This window comes from Notechis scutatus, chromosome 8 (assembly GCF_049901735.1).
Source record: "Notechis scutatus isolate UNSWTSFEM ecotype Mainland chromosome 8, rNotScu1.2, whole genome shotgun sequence".
Lineage (NCBI taxonomy): Eukaryota > Metazoa > Chordata > Lepidosauria > Squamata > Elapidae > Notechis > Notechis scutatus.
Window position 1 is genome coordinate 27,397,823 of NC_142016.1, and position 13,252 is coordinate 27,411,074.

Consider the following 13,252-nt stretch of genomic DNA (forward strand, 5'->3'; position numbering starts at 1 on the left):
CCTTGTCTTCTTTTTCTTTGAGTCTGTTTTTCCTCTTTTCTTGTTTGCTTCTCTTCTTTCTTTTCCTTCTTGAAGAATGGAAAAGTAGGAAGGAAGGAAGGAAATGGGGGGGGGGGGAGGCCAAAGAAAGAAGGGATTCTCCTCCTCCTCCCTCTCCCGGCTGCTAGCCCAAGGGCCGCTGCCACCTCCTTCTGGGAAGTGGAGGGCAGGGGCAGCGTCATGGGCAGAAGCTCCCTGAGAGCTGCTGCCCACTTTTCTCCTGGCAGAAGCCTTGAGAACGCCGAAGAAGTCCCATGGCTCCCTTGGCTCTTCTCCAGTCCCAGTTCCAGCTAGAAAGCCCACTGGGACACAAATTAGCCCTGTGGGAGAAGAGGGGAGCCGAGGCTACTTGTCTCTGGGACCTGCCGTCCAAGAGAAGGTGGGCCTCACATCCCCAGCTGCTTCCCTGCTTTTCTGTGGGGTTCTGCGTCTCAGCACTGCTCCGTTTGCCCCCTGGGGAGTCCTGGTCAAGCAACTTGGAAGGCCCCCTAACCTTCCAGGCCAAGGATCAAGGGCCAGAAGCCACATCCTTGGAGGTTCTCGGTCATCCAGGTTACGGTTGCCTCCAACATGCTTTTTTCAAGAGGCAACGGGGATTTCTTTTTCCCTTGAGGAAGAGGACGTTCCACTTCTCATCCAAGAAGTTCATCCCTTCGGAGCCAAAGAAGGCTGCTTCTTTCTTCTTTCTTCTTTCTTCTTTTTCTTTTTCTTTTTCTTTTTCTTTTTTTTTCTTTTTCTTTTTCTTTTTCTTCTTCTTCTTTTTTCTTCTTCTTCTTCTTCCTTCTTCTTCAGGAAAAAACGAAGTCCAGGTGCTTTTTTGAAAAATGCATCTTTGACATTTGCCAACCCTCCCAAATGCCAACGAAGTCCTCATTGTTGCAAGGAATGCCAAATAAGAGAGCTGTTCTTGGCAGCCCCTCCCCCCGTTTCAAATGCACTGGCTCTTGCCAGATCGCTAAGTGGCCGCTTACCACAAATGTTGCGCTACAACCTCCTTCGGATTGGGAAGGAGAAAAGTGGAGGTCAGAGGCTGGAAATAGCCAGCCCGCTGCCTCTGGAAAGCAACCAAGCGCGAGGACCGGGGGGCGGGCAGGCAGGATAAAAGGGGGAGACCCGTAGCATTGGCCACCTGGCGGGGTCCCCAGGTGCTGCCCACTCGCCCCCTGAGAGGGACGCCGTCGTGGAAACTACGAATGTCAGCGTGCCGCGGCCTCCCTTCGTCCCTCGCGCAGCTGACAGATCCAGCAGGAGCGGCAGACAGGAAAAGGGGCGGGGGAGGGCGTCCCGGAGGCGGGGGCTGCGGGAGGGGCGAGAGCATCCCAAGCACGAGGTTTGCGGGGGCGGCCAACGGGAAGGGGGATCCGGAGGCTGTGCCGCCATCGCGGGGGCAGCTGCGGAGGGAATCCCCAGCAAGCCGAGAAAGGGGCCGGAGGTTGCCGGCCCGGGACCGCGCCTGAGGACGCCTAGTCTGTGCGCTGGAGGGCGACGCTGCTCCGCGGCCGGTGTAGGGCGCCAGAGCCAGCGGCGGTCGAGCAGCGCGGAGCCCCCGCAAGAGCTGGCCGGCCAGGCGGGCGGGCGTTGAGCAGGCTAGTCCCCGCGCGCCCACGGAGCTGCCACCTGGCTGGCCCGGGTCCGTTCCCCCATTCACACACAAACCGCTTTGTCGGGCGAGGGGAACGTCGGGAGAGCATCCCGGATGTATCAGCAGCAGCCGCGGAACCGAGACGCCCCCCGCCAGCTGTCTTGGGAGCCTCCTCCGCGTGCTCGGCCACGCTGTCCTGAGCGAGCGCCGCTTCTCCGGGTCTTGGTCGGGGGATGGCGCCGCGCATACGGAAAGACGGGCCTGGGACGCTTGGCAGAAGACAAAGGCGGGAGGACTGCGACTCCTTTGCAGGGTCTGCGGCGCCGGGAGCGGGGGCCTTTCCCTGGAGTTGCCCTCCCCGCAGGGGGGATGCGCCCCCAAGAGCCTGGGACGCCCCCCAGCGGAGGGCTGGGAAACGGGGCCTTGGCCTCGATCTGCTAGTAGCCTCTCAGCTGAGCTGGGGGGAGGCAGGCTCCATGGGGCCAGGCGGCAGGGACCGCAAGGACTGCTGCAGTGAGCCCCCCTAGATTTTATTTATTTATTTTTATTTATTTGATTTGCCAATTGTTTACTGGCCCCCAACCCCTTCTGGTCTTTGACTAGGAGGCCACGGCCCGAGAAGGAACTGACCCTGCCCAGGGGAGACCTAGTGGAGGTGCTGTCCAAAGACTCAATCTCGGGGAATGGGCTGGTGGACAGGGAAGCTCCAGGAGAGGGGGGGGTCTTCCCCAGCAATTATGTGTCCAGCGACCCCAAGTATGCCCAGGGCCCGGGCGCCTTGGAAAGCCCCTTCTGGGAGCTGGAGCTGCGCAAGATCATTGGGGGGCTTCAGCAAAGTCTACAGGGCCTGTGGCGAGGAAAGAGGTAGCCGTGAAGGCTGCCTGCCAGGATCCAGAGGAGTTGCTCCCCATGACAGTGGAGAACGTGCGCCAGGAGGCCCGGCTGTTTGCCCTGCTGAGCCACCCCAACCTTCTTGCACTGAAGGCGGTTTGTCTGAGCTCTCCCACCCTCTGCCTGGTGATGGAGTATGCCCGCAGAGGGAGACTCAACCAGGCCTTGGCAAGCAAGACGCTCCCTCCTCACATCCTGGTCACCTGGGCAGTGCAGCTTGCGCAGGGCATGAGCTAATACCTTCACCATGGAGCCCTGATTCCCATCACCCATCGGGATCTCAAGTCCCTCAAGAGTAAGTCACCTGGGCAGGAGGGCTCTGGTGGGGGCGAGGGGCTGCCCCCGGACTGCATTACTTGCCCCACCCCTGCCTTTCTTCATGTTTCAGCCCCCTTGGTCCTCCCAAACTTTATCCCTTCCAGGCAGGTAGGCGGCTCCCGATTCCCAGGCCCACAGCGGTTTGAGCCTTTCAGCGACTCGCCTCCACAGAGCAGTCATCCCTCTTCCAGATGCCCCTCCAGTCGCTGCAGCAGGACTGGAAGATGGAGATCACAGGGCTCTTCCAGGATCTGCACACCAAGGAGAAGGTCACCCACCCCACCCACCTGCAATGCCCTGCCTGGGCCTTACCAGCCCCAGAGTTTAAGCTTGGCAGGAATGGCAGGGGGAAGGGCTGGAAAGCCGCCCAGTGGCAAATGGTCCTCCACTCTGCACCTGTGACTCAGGAATGGAGGAGCTGGGAGCTGCTGTGCACTGCGGAGGAGCACCAAACCCAGGAGGCAGAGCTGCGCTGGTGGGAGCCGGAGTGGGCCAAGCGCAAGGTGGCTGTGGTGGAGCAGGAGCTGAACCTGCTGATGCTGCAGCTAGGCCAGGAGAAGCCCTGGATCAAGAGGCGGAAGGGGCACTCCTGACACTGCTGCCGTCTCCAGCTGCACATCGGCCTCCCTTCAGGTGAGGCTGGGGTCTCCACACTGGGTGGGAGGTAGGCAGGAAGGGCCAGGCGGGGGCGGGCTGAGTCGCTTCCCTCTTGGTTTGTCTAGGCTTTGAGCACAAGATCACAGGGCAGGTGTCCCCCCTGCCTCAATGAGCAGAAAAGGTGGGGGACCCCCAGCCCCCCAGGCAGCCCCAGCCTCATCCCACGCCTTGCAGCCATTCCCCATGAGTCTGGAAGGGCCAGCACTGCAGACACCTGCTGTCGGGTGGAGCAAATGTTTCCAAGGGGCAGGTGGGAGAGACCCAGGCAGGGAGCCCCTGGCCTGGCCACTTTCAATTGATCCAAAGATCCCTCCAGGTCAGCCGATGCCCTGATGACCTGGGGAAGGTGATCAGGGGTGGTGCCAGGAGGTGCAGGAGGAGACCACCACTCAAAGGCTGCTTCCCCTTCCCTAGTTTTGCAGTGACCCCCTTGGACAGTAACCAGATGTGGGGCCAAAGCCACTTGGCCAAGAAGGAGCTGGTGGCGTCCGAGAAGAAAGGCTGGCCAAGCTCCACAGTCTACAAACAGATACTCAGTGGGGAGGGGAGGTATGGGGTCTCCCCAGGAGGCTCCCCAGATGGCACTCAGAAGCCTGGCCGGAGAGGCTGGAAGTGGACGGTGGCAGACCGAAGCTGCCGTGACAGGACATCCCGTGGTCATGCTTTCCTCTCCTGCCCAGGCTGAAGTCCCTGGCCTGATGCAATCGAGAGTGGTCATCCAGCGCACCCCACATGGCAAATCCCCCAAGCACAGGCCCCTGGCCGTGGGCTTTGCCAGCCTCCTGGAAATGGGCAGGTGCTCCCACGTTCCCTCTGCCCAATGAGCTGGGCCGGAAGGTGTGGCGGGGAGAGCCGCCTTCTGGGCCCCTTTCCCCAGCAGCCGAGAGCCTGTCCCTCGGGGCTTCAGCGCCACAGCAGGCAGCAACCAGAATGGGATCTTTTGCTAATTCTTGCAAGTGGGGGTGAAGGTAGCCAGGAACTGAGCAAGGGGGAGCAGGCCATTGATTCCCCCAGGGAGCATGGCTGTCCTTGTATGGCCCAGGGGCTCTGGCGCTTCACCCCGTTTCATCCTCCCCAGCCAGTCTCCAGGGCCCCTCCTGCAGGCCCACCCTGTTCCTTCAAGCTGTTTGCTTTTGGGACGAAGAAACCCCAAATCACAAAGGAGGGCCAGGGTCCTGCCCAAAGGGTTTCTGCCCACCAGCACCAAACGGCAGCTGGGTGGGATACCCATGGCAGCCCCTCTCCCCAGAATTGATTTGTTTAGGTGGCCAGGAACCAGCTTGGGGCTCCAGAGGGGTTTTGAGAGGCAGACGACCCAGAGCCTGGGTTTTAAGCCTGGGGAGAGGAATGGGCTGCAGATGGGAGGGGGACCAGGCAGGCCGGCCCAATCTCCCCAAGGGCTACCTGAAGCAATTGGGCAGCCAGAGAAGAACTGGGGAGGGCGTCACTGGAGCGTTTCCCCGCCAGGTGAGATGCTGAGTGTGCGGAGAAAGGACAGGGCAGGTGCCCTTCCCTCCCTGGGACAGGCACTGGGAGAAGATCCTGGAGCCACACCAGTCCCGCCCCAAAGGGCAGCCTGGCTCTTTGGCCTCAACCAATGGAAGCAGCCGGCTTCATTCCCCCTTCCTTGTCGATGGGAGGGACCCTCCAGCCCAGCAGGACAGATCGAGCAAGGCCAAAGGGAGGAACCCGCCCAGGGGTGGGATTCAAAAATGTTAACAACCAGTTCAGTGGGCGTGGCTTAGGTGGTGGGCGTGGCTTGGTGGTCATGTTATTGGCTGGGTGTGGCCGACTCAATATCACTCACATCGAGGCACACATCTCCTTGCCTGGCCTCTCATGGCTGTGGGGATGCTGCAACAGTCGTAAGTGTGAAAAATGGTCATAAGTCACTTTTTTCAGTGCCATTGTAACTTTGAATGGTCACTCCACACAAGCAAAGTACCAGCAAAGGAGGGGAAAAAAACTCCAGAGAGGTTCCTGAGACAGGAAGTCTAGTCCTGCCAAGAATGTAATAAGGGTTAACGGAGAGGCAGTTTCTGTAAGCAACACCAGAATGTTTCCTTCCTGCCTTCCTTACAGGATTAGCCCAGTAATTTCTTCTAACAACCGGTTCTCTGAACTGCTTAGAATGTTAACAACCGGTTCTAGCGAATAGGTGTGAACTGGTAGAATCCCACCCCTGAACCCGCCCCGCAGAGAACATCCTAGGATGCCCCGAGCTTCACGAGGGAGCGAGAGTCTAGCAGAAAGCGCGGGGCTGACCATGCTCTCATGAGGAAAGCCTGCTGCTTTTGGGGGCAGCCGGAGGGCCTGAGACGCAGAGGGGAGTCCGCTGGCTGCTCCGTCCGCCAGCCCAAGAGAACGCTGCATTCACCCATTCTGTCGGAGTGGGGTGGCCATAGACCCAGAGCCCTCTAGTTGTTCCCTTTGCTTTTACCCCTTGTTCCTACTTCCAAGGAAAACCTCCAGGACACGGAGATGAAAAAGGCCCGCGCACCCCTCCAGAAGCCCTTCCTTGGAGCCTGCCGAAGGTCCCGCTCCACCCGGCCCGTTGCCTTCATGCCCTTCTCCACCCCAAGAAAGGACTCGGTGCCCCAGAGGTGTTTGGCAAAAAAACCTACATTCTCCCGCCTGCAGTCTGGGAGTGGGGGGGTAGCTCTGGGTCAAGCTGTCTCTGGAGAGCATCGCCAGATGGGCTGAAGTGGGTGCCGTGGATTCCTGGAGCTGAGTCTTCGATCAAGGCCCGGCCTGGCCAGACAGACGGAAGGGAGGGGCAGGTCCATCCTACGCGGTCTCCTCCTTTTCACGCTGGTGGCAGCGGCTGATCTTCATTTCCGTCAGCTGGATGTAGCGGAGGATGTTGGTGTCTGGGGGTGGGTGGGAGGGACCGTGAGCAAGGAGAGCAGCTGGGGGCTGCCCGGATGGGACGCTCCCCCTCCCGCTTCCCCTCTGACATGGCCCTTCTTGCCTGGACCCGGCCAGGCTGGAGCAGCTGTTGCTGCCCTGAGAGGCCCTTTTCTGCCCGGCCCGGCCAAAAACCCACCTGTGGGCTGGCGGCACTTGGCCTCCTTCAGGTAAAGCAGGGCCTTGTCACAGTCGCCAAGGTGGTAGAAGGCGATGCCTGCGCGGTACATGGCTTTGAAGTTGCCCTTCTCCTTGGCCAACACCTTGAGGCAATATTCGCGAACTCGCTCGTAGTTCACCAGCTCCGACTGCAGGAGGCAGGCTGCGGGGAAGAAAGTGGAGGGCACCGAGACACCCCAAGCTCTCCTTCCCTGCTTTCACCTGCGGCGGGGGCGGCGTGGTGAGAGTCAGGGGGTTGAGGGACCCACGCTGAGCTTGATCCAGCCAGGAGCCACTTGGTACCTCAGACTGTAGCAAATGAGGGGAAGGGGGATATCTGCTCCGAGGACGGACACACGCACACACGCCGTACCAGCTCCAACTAACTAGCTGCACTAGTTCTGCCAAGCCAGGAGTCTATTGTATGGCTCCCTATTTTTCCCAAGATTAACTCTTTGAGGCACCTCCCTCAAACTGGGATGAGTCTATTTTGCCTCCTCCTCCTCCTCCCTCCTCCTCCTCCTCCTCCTCCTCCTCCTCCTCCTCCTCCTCCTCCTCCTCCCTCCTCCTCCTCCCTCTTCATATGCTAAGCACTTTCTTTCATTTTGTAATTTCTCTTTCTTCTATGGACAAAACCACAAAGCTTTTGAAGTTCATTTCAGGCTACAAGTCTCACCTAAAATGACCCATGGAACACTTCCATTCTGCACACCAAGAATGCAACCGGAAGTGCAGCTCTGGCCACCTGTTTTGCTTCTAGAAGGGCTTGTCGTGGCAAAACCATGTGACACGGAGGACCCAGAGGAGACCTCACGAGGTTGCCAGCCGCTGAGAAGCACCTCCATCCCGCACCGCTAGTCTCAAAGCAAAGACGTCGGTCCGCAACCGGGACGGGACGGGAGCCATCGCCAGGCGTTTTGGGGAGCAGTTGTGAGGCAGGCCGGTCAAGCAAAGCAGGGAACGTTGCCTCAGCGATGAAATGCCCTGGGGGTCTTGGGCCAATTCTGTGGTCTCGGCCCATCATACAGGGGTTTTCTAAAGGTACAGTGAGCAGCTTGGCTCCATTGAAAGGAACACCTGATATTAAAAGGGAAAAGCTACCAGAAAAAGCATGTTTAATTGGCGTTCCATGACCCAGTGGCAAAATTAAGTATGGTGACACATTTTTAAGCTTTGCAGAATTCCAGTTGGCCCCAAGCAGCGGTTCCCTGGGCGTCGGCCTTCCACAGTGCTGGGAGTTGCATCTGACTCTCCAGCTGGGCGAGCGGGGTCCGGTCTCTACTCCCGGCATGGGGACAGGACTAGGCTGCTTCCTTCTCCCTCCCACCTCGGCGGCGGGGTGGGCTCTTACCAGTCAGGCTGTCGTAGCACTCCATCTCGGTGCTGTCCGCCTGCTCCCGCTGCTCGGCTGACAGGCGGCGCCAGGCGACCAGCGAGCTGCCCTTCCCAGCAGACACATCAACCTCCCCCTCAGCGGCTGGCGGTTCCAGTCCCTTCAGCTGCAGCAGGGCTCGGTGGTACTTGCCGATAGCCTCGCGGAGCTTCTTCTGCTTGTAGCAGCGATGCCCCTCCGCCTTGAATTCCACCGCCCGCTGGAGTTTGGCCTCCAATTCCGCAGCTGCGGCACAGCGGGCCCGGCAGCCGCCTCCTCCCGTCCCCAGCACCAAGGAGGCCCCACCGGCCTCCAGGCAGCTCTTCTGGTACAGGCTGCACTCCTCCATCCCCGCCTTCACTGGCCGAGGCTCATGCCTAGCCCAATGCCTGCTTCCGCCGGACGGGGAGCTGGGAGAGAGGCGGGCAGAGCCACGAGCGCCGCTTCAGCACCGCGGACAGCGTGCTAGTGCATTGTGGGAAACTCCTCCCGCCTCAGTACCAGCAGTCTGACCTCGCATGGCTTGGGACCAAATCGGGAGAGGCGGCTCCAGGCAGCACCCCAGCGGGCGGGCGGGCGGGCTAGCGCCTCTTGCCTGCCTCAGAGGCCTGCTTGACACGATGCCGAAAAGCTTCTCCAGCGATTTCCAAGTTGGACTCATAGATCGGGTTTCTCACAGTTTGAAGGGAGCTGTGTGGTCAGATAGGTAGCGAGGCTGAAGCTGGCTTGAGAGGCATTGTGAGGAGCCAGTCAATGGGGGTGCATTAGCAGCAGCACCTAACGGAGGGCTCAGGACTATGTATGAATGGATGTTGAAATGGCTTGTAAACTGGTTGGGGTGGGAGTTCAAAGCTTGGGATGCCCCCCCCCAGCATGGGCAGCCCAGCATGGGCAGCTCCAGCCCCTCTGGGTCCTAAGCCGTGATGCCTGGGCCGCACACTGAGCTCTGTCTCCTGGGTGCTGCCAATTCCATGGGAGGGAGAAACACCCTACTTTTCTGACCTCAGAAGCAAGAGTGTTTTCAAGGGAATAAAACACTTTATTAGACATATGAAGTCCCTTTGCTTACAATCTCTTTTTTGTTTTTAATCATGGTGGGGGGTGGATAGTGCAAGACTCAAGGCCGCAGAGAGAGGGAGGGATAAACAGACAAACCAATCAGGATGAAGTGAGAAAACTTTCTGTATGAAGGAAGAAAAGGAGAGAGGGGGTCCCCCACCCTCCTCACCCAGAGTCAAGCCTGGAACAACGCTTGGCTCTCTGCACTTCCCATCCCCATATGCCGTGGGAAGGGGCAGTTCAAACATCACCCCAGCATCCTTCATTGGGGGGGATCCCCCAGGAAGCGGCTCAGGAACTTAGAGGCAGCAATGGCAGGGTTGGTGCTGACACAAAGCTTCTGTGGCCTGGAGTATTTCAGGAAGATAGCACGAAGGGAGGCATTGGCCCCCTGCAAAACTGCCTTGGCCATGTACGGGAAGACAGCCAACAGCTCGGCCTCACTGTGAGGAGAGAGGAGCAGTTGGGGGGCACTTACGGACTGAACCCAGTTACTACTTGGTTACTACTCAAATGCCCCAGTCCCTGCAGTTGGGAGACAGCCAAGGCCCTGTTTTCCTGGGCTGCAGCTGACCTCCAGAGTATCCTGAATGGGCCACAGCTGCACAGATGGTAACCTGGCACCCCATGGGGCATGAGTCATCTGGTGCCATGCAAGAATTGGGACAGCAGCCACACCTGCGGTTCCCATGCCCTCTGAAGGAGCATGCACATAAAGGAACAGGCAGCCTCACATCCAAGAGGTTATGCTTTAAAAGCTGGGAAATGAGGGAGAGACCCCAAATTATTTGCACCTCCGCTATTTCTCATTGACCTCACCTCTACACCTTGCTCATCATACCTGTACACAAGGAACTTTGGAAAGTATTGCTGAAGGGCACCCGTGTCTTGAATTCTGGCTTCCCACGACAGCTGGTGTGCCAGAGACAGAGCCGCAAAGGACAACTGGGCCGGCTCAAAGCGCAGGCAGTCCACCTCCATGAGAGACGCTTCCAGGAAATAGAGGGCCAAGAACTGGACCTGGACAGGCATGGAGAAGGAGGGGGAAAGGATGCTTGCTGCCTCACTCCCACAAGGCCAGGGCACAGGTGACCCAGGGACCGCTTGGGAACAGCAGCCAGTGATCCTGCAGGTGGTTCTGGCTCCGCCGGCTCACTTTGGGCCCTTTACCTCCAAGGTGCAATGGGCCACTTCTGCCAGGAGGCGGAACAGGTGGATGGGATTGGCGTAGTGCAGCTCAAACCTGAGCCGGGCCAGGATTTTGCGTTCCATTTGCAGGAGATCTTTTCGGCTGCAGGAGTTCTCCATCATGAAGCACAGCTGGGCTGGCTGCAGGAAAGGAGAGAACAGGTCCTGGCCTTGCGCCAGAGCATGGCGGGGCCTTCCAGAGAAGCCCAGGTGCCCTCCTCTTCCAGCCTCAAAGGCCGAGGACCGAGAAGGGCTGCTGGACTAAACCAGAGCAAGTTGCTTTGGTTGCCCCGCTCTCTGGAAGGCCAATGGACACTCCCAAATCCAGCTTTTGCACTCTCACCTCTGGGCAGGTGTGCTCCTCCAGTTTGCACGCCAGAAAGAGGCAGGTGGCGCTGAGGAGCTGCAGGCAAGGGATCCTGACCCGGCCTGCTCTCAGGTAGGAGTTCATGAGGTGGACAGCCAGGTGGAGGGTCTCGTCAGCCAGATTAAGATACTCCTGGGGGGAAAGGAGCAGAATCCACCGCAGCAGAGCAGAGGTGGGGGGGGGGAGTCCCTCCTCTGCTTCTAGACCCAACATATCAGGCCACCCCAAGCCCAGCACTTACATGCACTTGGACCAGCCAGTCCACCAGAAGGGCTCGCATCTCCACTGTGACCGACCGCGGCAGGTCAAAGCCCTGGAACGCATATGACGGCTGCTTCCGCTAGGAAAAGGGTCAGAACCCAGGGTTGGGCACACTGGGCCCATTGGGCAGGCCAGGGGAGGTGCGTGGACTAGAGACATTCCTTGGAATGGAGCCGAGGGGGAGGCGGTGCCATCTTGGAGCCCTATAGTCCCCGGCCAGGGGGTGTACGTGGCACACACAAGAGGCCATAGGGAACCAGCAACCCCCAAACGAGGGAGATTTTGGCTCCCTTGGCTAGGCAGAGAGGCCATCAGAGGAACCCTGAAACCTGGGCCAAGCCAAGGAGGGCCTTCTGTCTTACAATGACCAAGACCATGCTGGACGACACAGCACCATCCGGGATGCCTTCATTGGGTTCTGGATGCACAACGCCCGGGCATCCAGGCTGGGTTTTGCCAGGGAGGGGCCCCCATTGTTGCTGGGGGCGGGGGGGGCTCCACTGCCACTGCTCACCATCAAGTTGCTGAAGATGTCGAAGGCGTACTCCCTTTCCAGGGCCATGTCCATCCGCAGCATGGCTTGGGACAGCTCCTGGTCAAGGGCCAGCGAGGCTGGGACCACTGGGGGAGAGGGGGGAGACTGGGAGGTCAGCAGCAGAGGTGGGATTCAGCAGGTTCTGACCAGTTCTGGAGAATCGGTAGCGGAAATTGTGAGTAGTTTGGAGAACCGGCCAATCCTGCCTCTGACTGGAGATTTTACAGCCTCCTTCCCCTGCCCGCCCATCAAGCCCCGCCCACAGAACTGGTGGTAAAAAAGGATTGAACCCCACCACTAGTCAGCAGGCCATGATGAGGGGACGATGCCTGCTCGTCACAGAGTGTGGTACATGCCTTCCCTTCCCCCAAGCGATGGCCTGCAGGGTCCTCTGGGGTTCAGGGGCAGCTCACCTCGCTCTCTCAGCAAAGGAGGTTCTGCCCGGGCTTGGGGCCCTCCCTGCTCCTCAGCCTCTTTTTCATAGCTTCCCAGGCCTTTCTTCTGGAAGAGGAGAGGAATCCGGCAGCAGCCGGGAGAGAGGCAAGGCTGGGGACGGGGTGCGGGGAGCTACCTGCCAAAGCAAAGCCCAAGCTGCCACCTCCCTCCCAGAGCCCCGAGGGGCTCGAGGTTGCCTCCTGCTGGGCACAAGGCTGTTCAAGTGCCTTTGCCCCACCAGCTGCCAGTGGATGCAACCTAATGCTTGACAGAAGCACCCTGGCTTCACCTCCTCCCACAGGCAGAGTTTCTGGTGGTCCCATTTCCCCCTGGTAATCTGGCAGCTTAAAGTCTTTGCAGGTGGAGGGCGGGATTTGAGGATTTTGCTCCTACACAGCTCAGGTGCAAAGAGGCTGAAACACGCCTTCTTGTGCAGCCCCACAGAAGAGGAGGAGGAGGAGGAGGAGGAGGAGGAGGCATGAAAGTTGGGCTGGCCACCTTCTCTCCCTGGACCAGCTGGGTTCCTGCCAGTGGCCCCCCTTCAGCCCCAACCTTGGGTTGGCTTCCCCCAGGATTGATTCCTGTGAGCACCCCAATAATTTCCAGGTCTGAAGCTTCAGGCTGAGTACTCCCTCCCTGCCCTCCCACAGCTCTCCGCTGCAGGGCCAGGAGTGACCCACCTTCCCACATGCTTTTTCGGTGCTCCGCCCTTCATTGCTCTTGCTTTTCAAAGGCTCCCTTTTCTCATCCACCTGAAACCAAGCAGCATTACCAAAAGAGGGAGGCTGTTTAAAGGAACACACAACCCTCCCCAAAGGGGGATGCCGCCTCATTTTATTAGTGAACCTTCCCACCTTCCCAGATCTGGCAGGGATTCCACTGGCATCTCCCAAGTTGGGGGGGGGGGCAGTCCTTGCTCCCAAATGACTGAGGGGGTCCCTCTGCTCCTCCTTCCGCTCGTTTGAGGAACCCAGGTGAGCGGGGTGTCACTTTGCAGCTCAGGCAGCTGCTGGGGCCTGTTGGTAAGGGATGGTCCATGCCAAAGAGTTGCTCCTCCAGATGGCCAGGACTGGTAGCGGGTAGCTTGGGTGAAAAACAATGGCCGCAGGTCCTCCTCCCTTAGGGAGGGGAGAGCGTATCTTCAATGACCCCCCAACAGGCTGCCCAGGGCACTTACTCGGCTTATGGTCTGCCGGCCCACCAACAAGGCCCCTACCGAGGGAACGGCTCTTTGCAGCAGCAGCAGCAGCGTCCAGGGCCTCCCCTCGGGGCCCGCCATGGCCTTTGCCCGAACACCCACAAGGTGGGGAGGGAGCTCGGAGCAACAGAGGATTCCCAGCTTGGCTAAATTAGGGCTCATTAGTAGAACGAGCCACCAGCGAGCAGAGCAGGAGGGACGCTTGGATGTTCTAAGGTATATATATATATATATATATAATATTGCAGGATTTAATTTTAGGCCTTTTCAAAACCGATGAATGG

At 59.1% G+C, this 13,252-nt stretch overlaps 3 protein-coding genes across 4 annotated transcripts; 1 reads left to right on the forward strand and 2 right to left on the reverse strand.

Moving 5' to 3' along the window:
- The first annotated feature begins 293 nt into the window (after nucleotides 1–293).
- On the forward strand, nucleotides 294–3,423 carry MAP3K10 (mitogen-activated protein kinase kinase kinase 10). Its single transcript, XM_087970416.1, is given in 6 exon segments — nucleotides 294–418; nucleotides 2,225–2,305; nucleotides 2,307–2,335; nucleotides 2,338–2,478; nucleotides 2,481–2,807; nucleotides 3,002–3,423. Coding segments are annotated over 6 exon segments (1,125 nt in total).
- A 2,185-nt stretch (nucleotides 3,424–5,608) lies between these two features.
- Nucleotides 5,609–8,789, reverse strand: TTC9B (tetratricopeptide repeat domain 9B). Of its 2 annotated transcripts, none has more exons than XM_087970355.1 (3): nucleotides 7,905–8,789; nucleotides 6,534–6,716; nucleotides 5,609–6,331 (listed from the first exon to the last, which is right to left on the reverse strand). In XM_087970355.1, exons 1-3 carry the CDS (start codon nucleotides 8,272–8,274, stop codon nucleotides 6,294–6,296), a joined length of 591 nt encoding a protein of 196 aa, XP_087826481.1. In that variant the 5' UTR covers nucleotides 8,275–8,789; the 3' UTR covers nucleotides 5,609–6,293. The 2 variants fall into 2 exon arrangements, with proteins under 2 accessions (XP_087826481.1, XP_026543573.2); XM_026687788.2 differs by having other exon boundaries at nucleotides 5,609–6,357; nucleotides 7,905–8,785.
- A 276-nt stretch (nucleotides 8,790–9,065) lies between these two features.
- CCNP (cyclin P) lies at nucleotides 9,066–13,049 on the reverse strand. Its single transcript, XM_087970417.1, has 9 exons — nucleotides 12,948–13,049; nucleotides 12,451–12,522; nucleotides 11,749–11,881; nucleotides 11,315–11,421; nucleotides 10,781–10,879; nucleotides 10,516–10,671; nucleotides 10,155–10,313; nucleotides 9,826–10,004; nucleotides 9,066–9,427 (listed from the first exon to the last, which is right to left on the reverse strand). Exons 1-9 carry the CDS (start codon nucleotides 13,047–13,049, stop codon nucleotides 9,247–9,249), a joined length of 1,188 nt encoding a protein of 395 aa, XP_087826543.1. The 3' UTR covers nucleotides 9,066–9,246.
- Nucleotides 13,050–13,252: the final 203 nt, after the last annotated feature.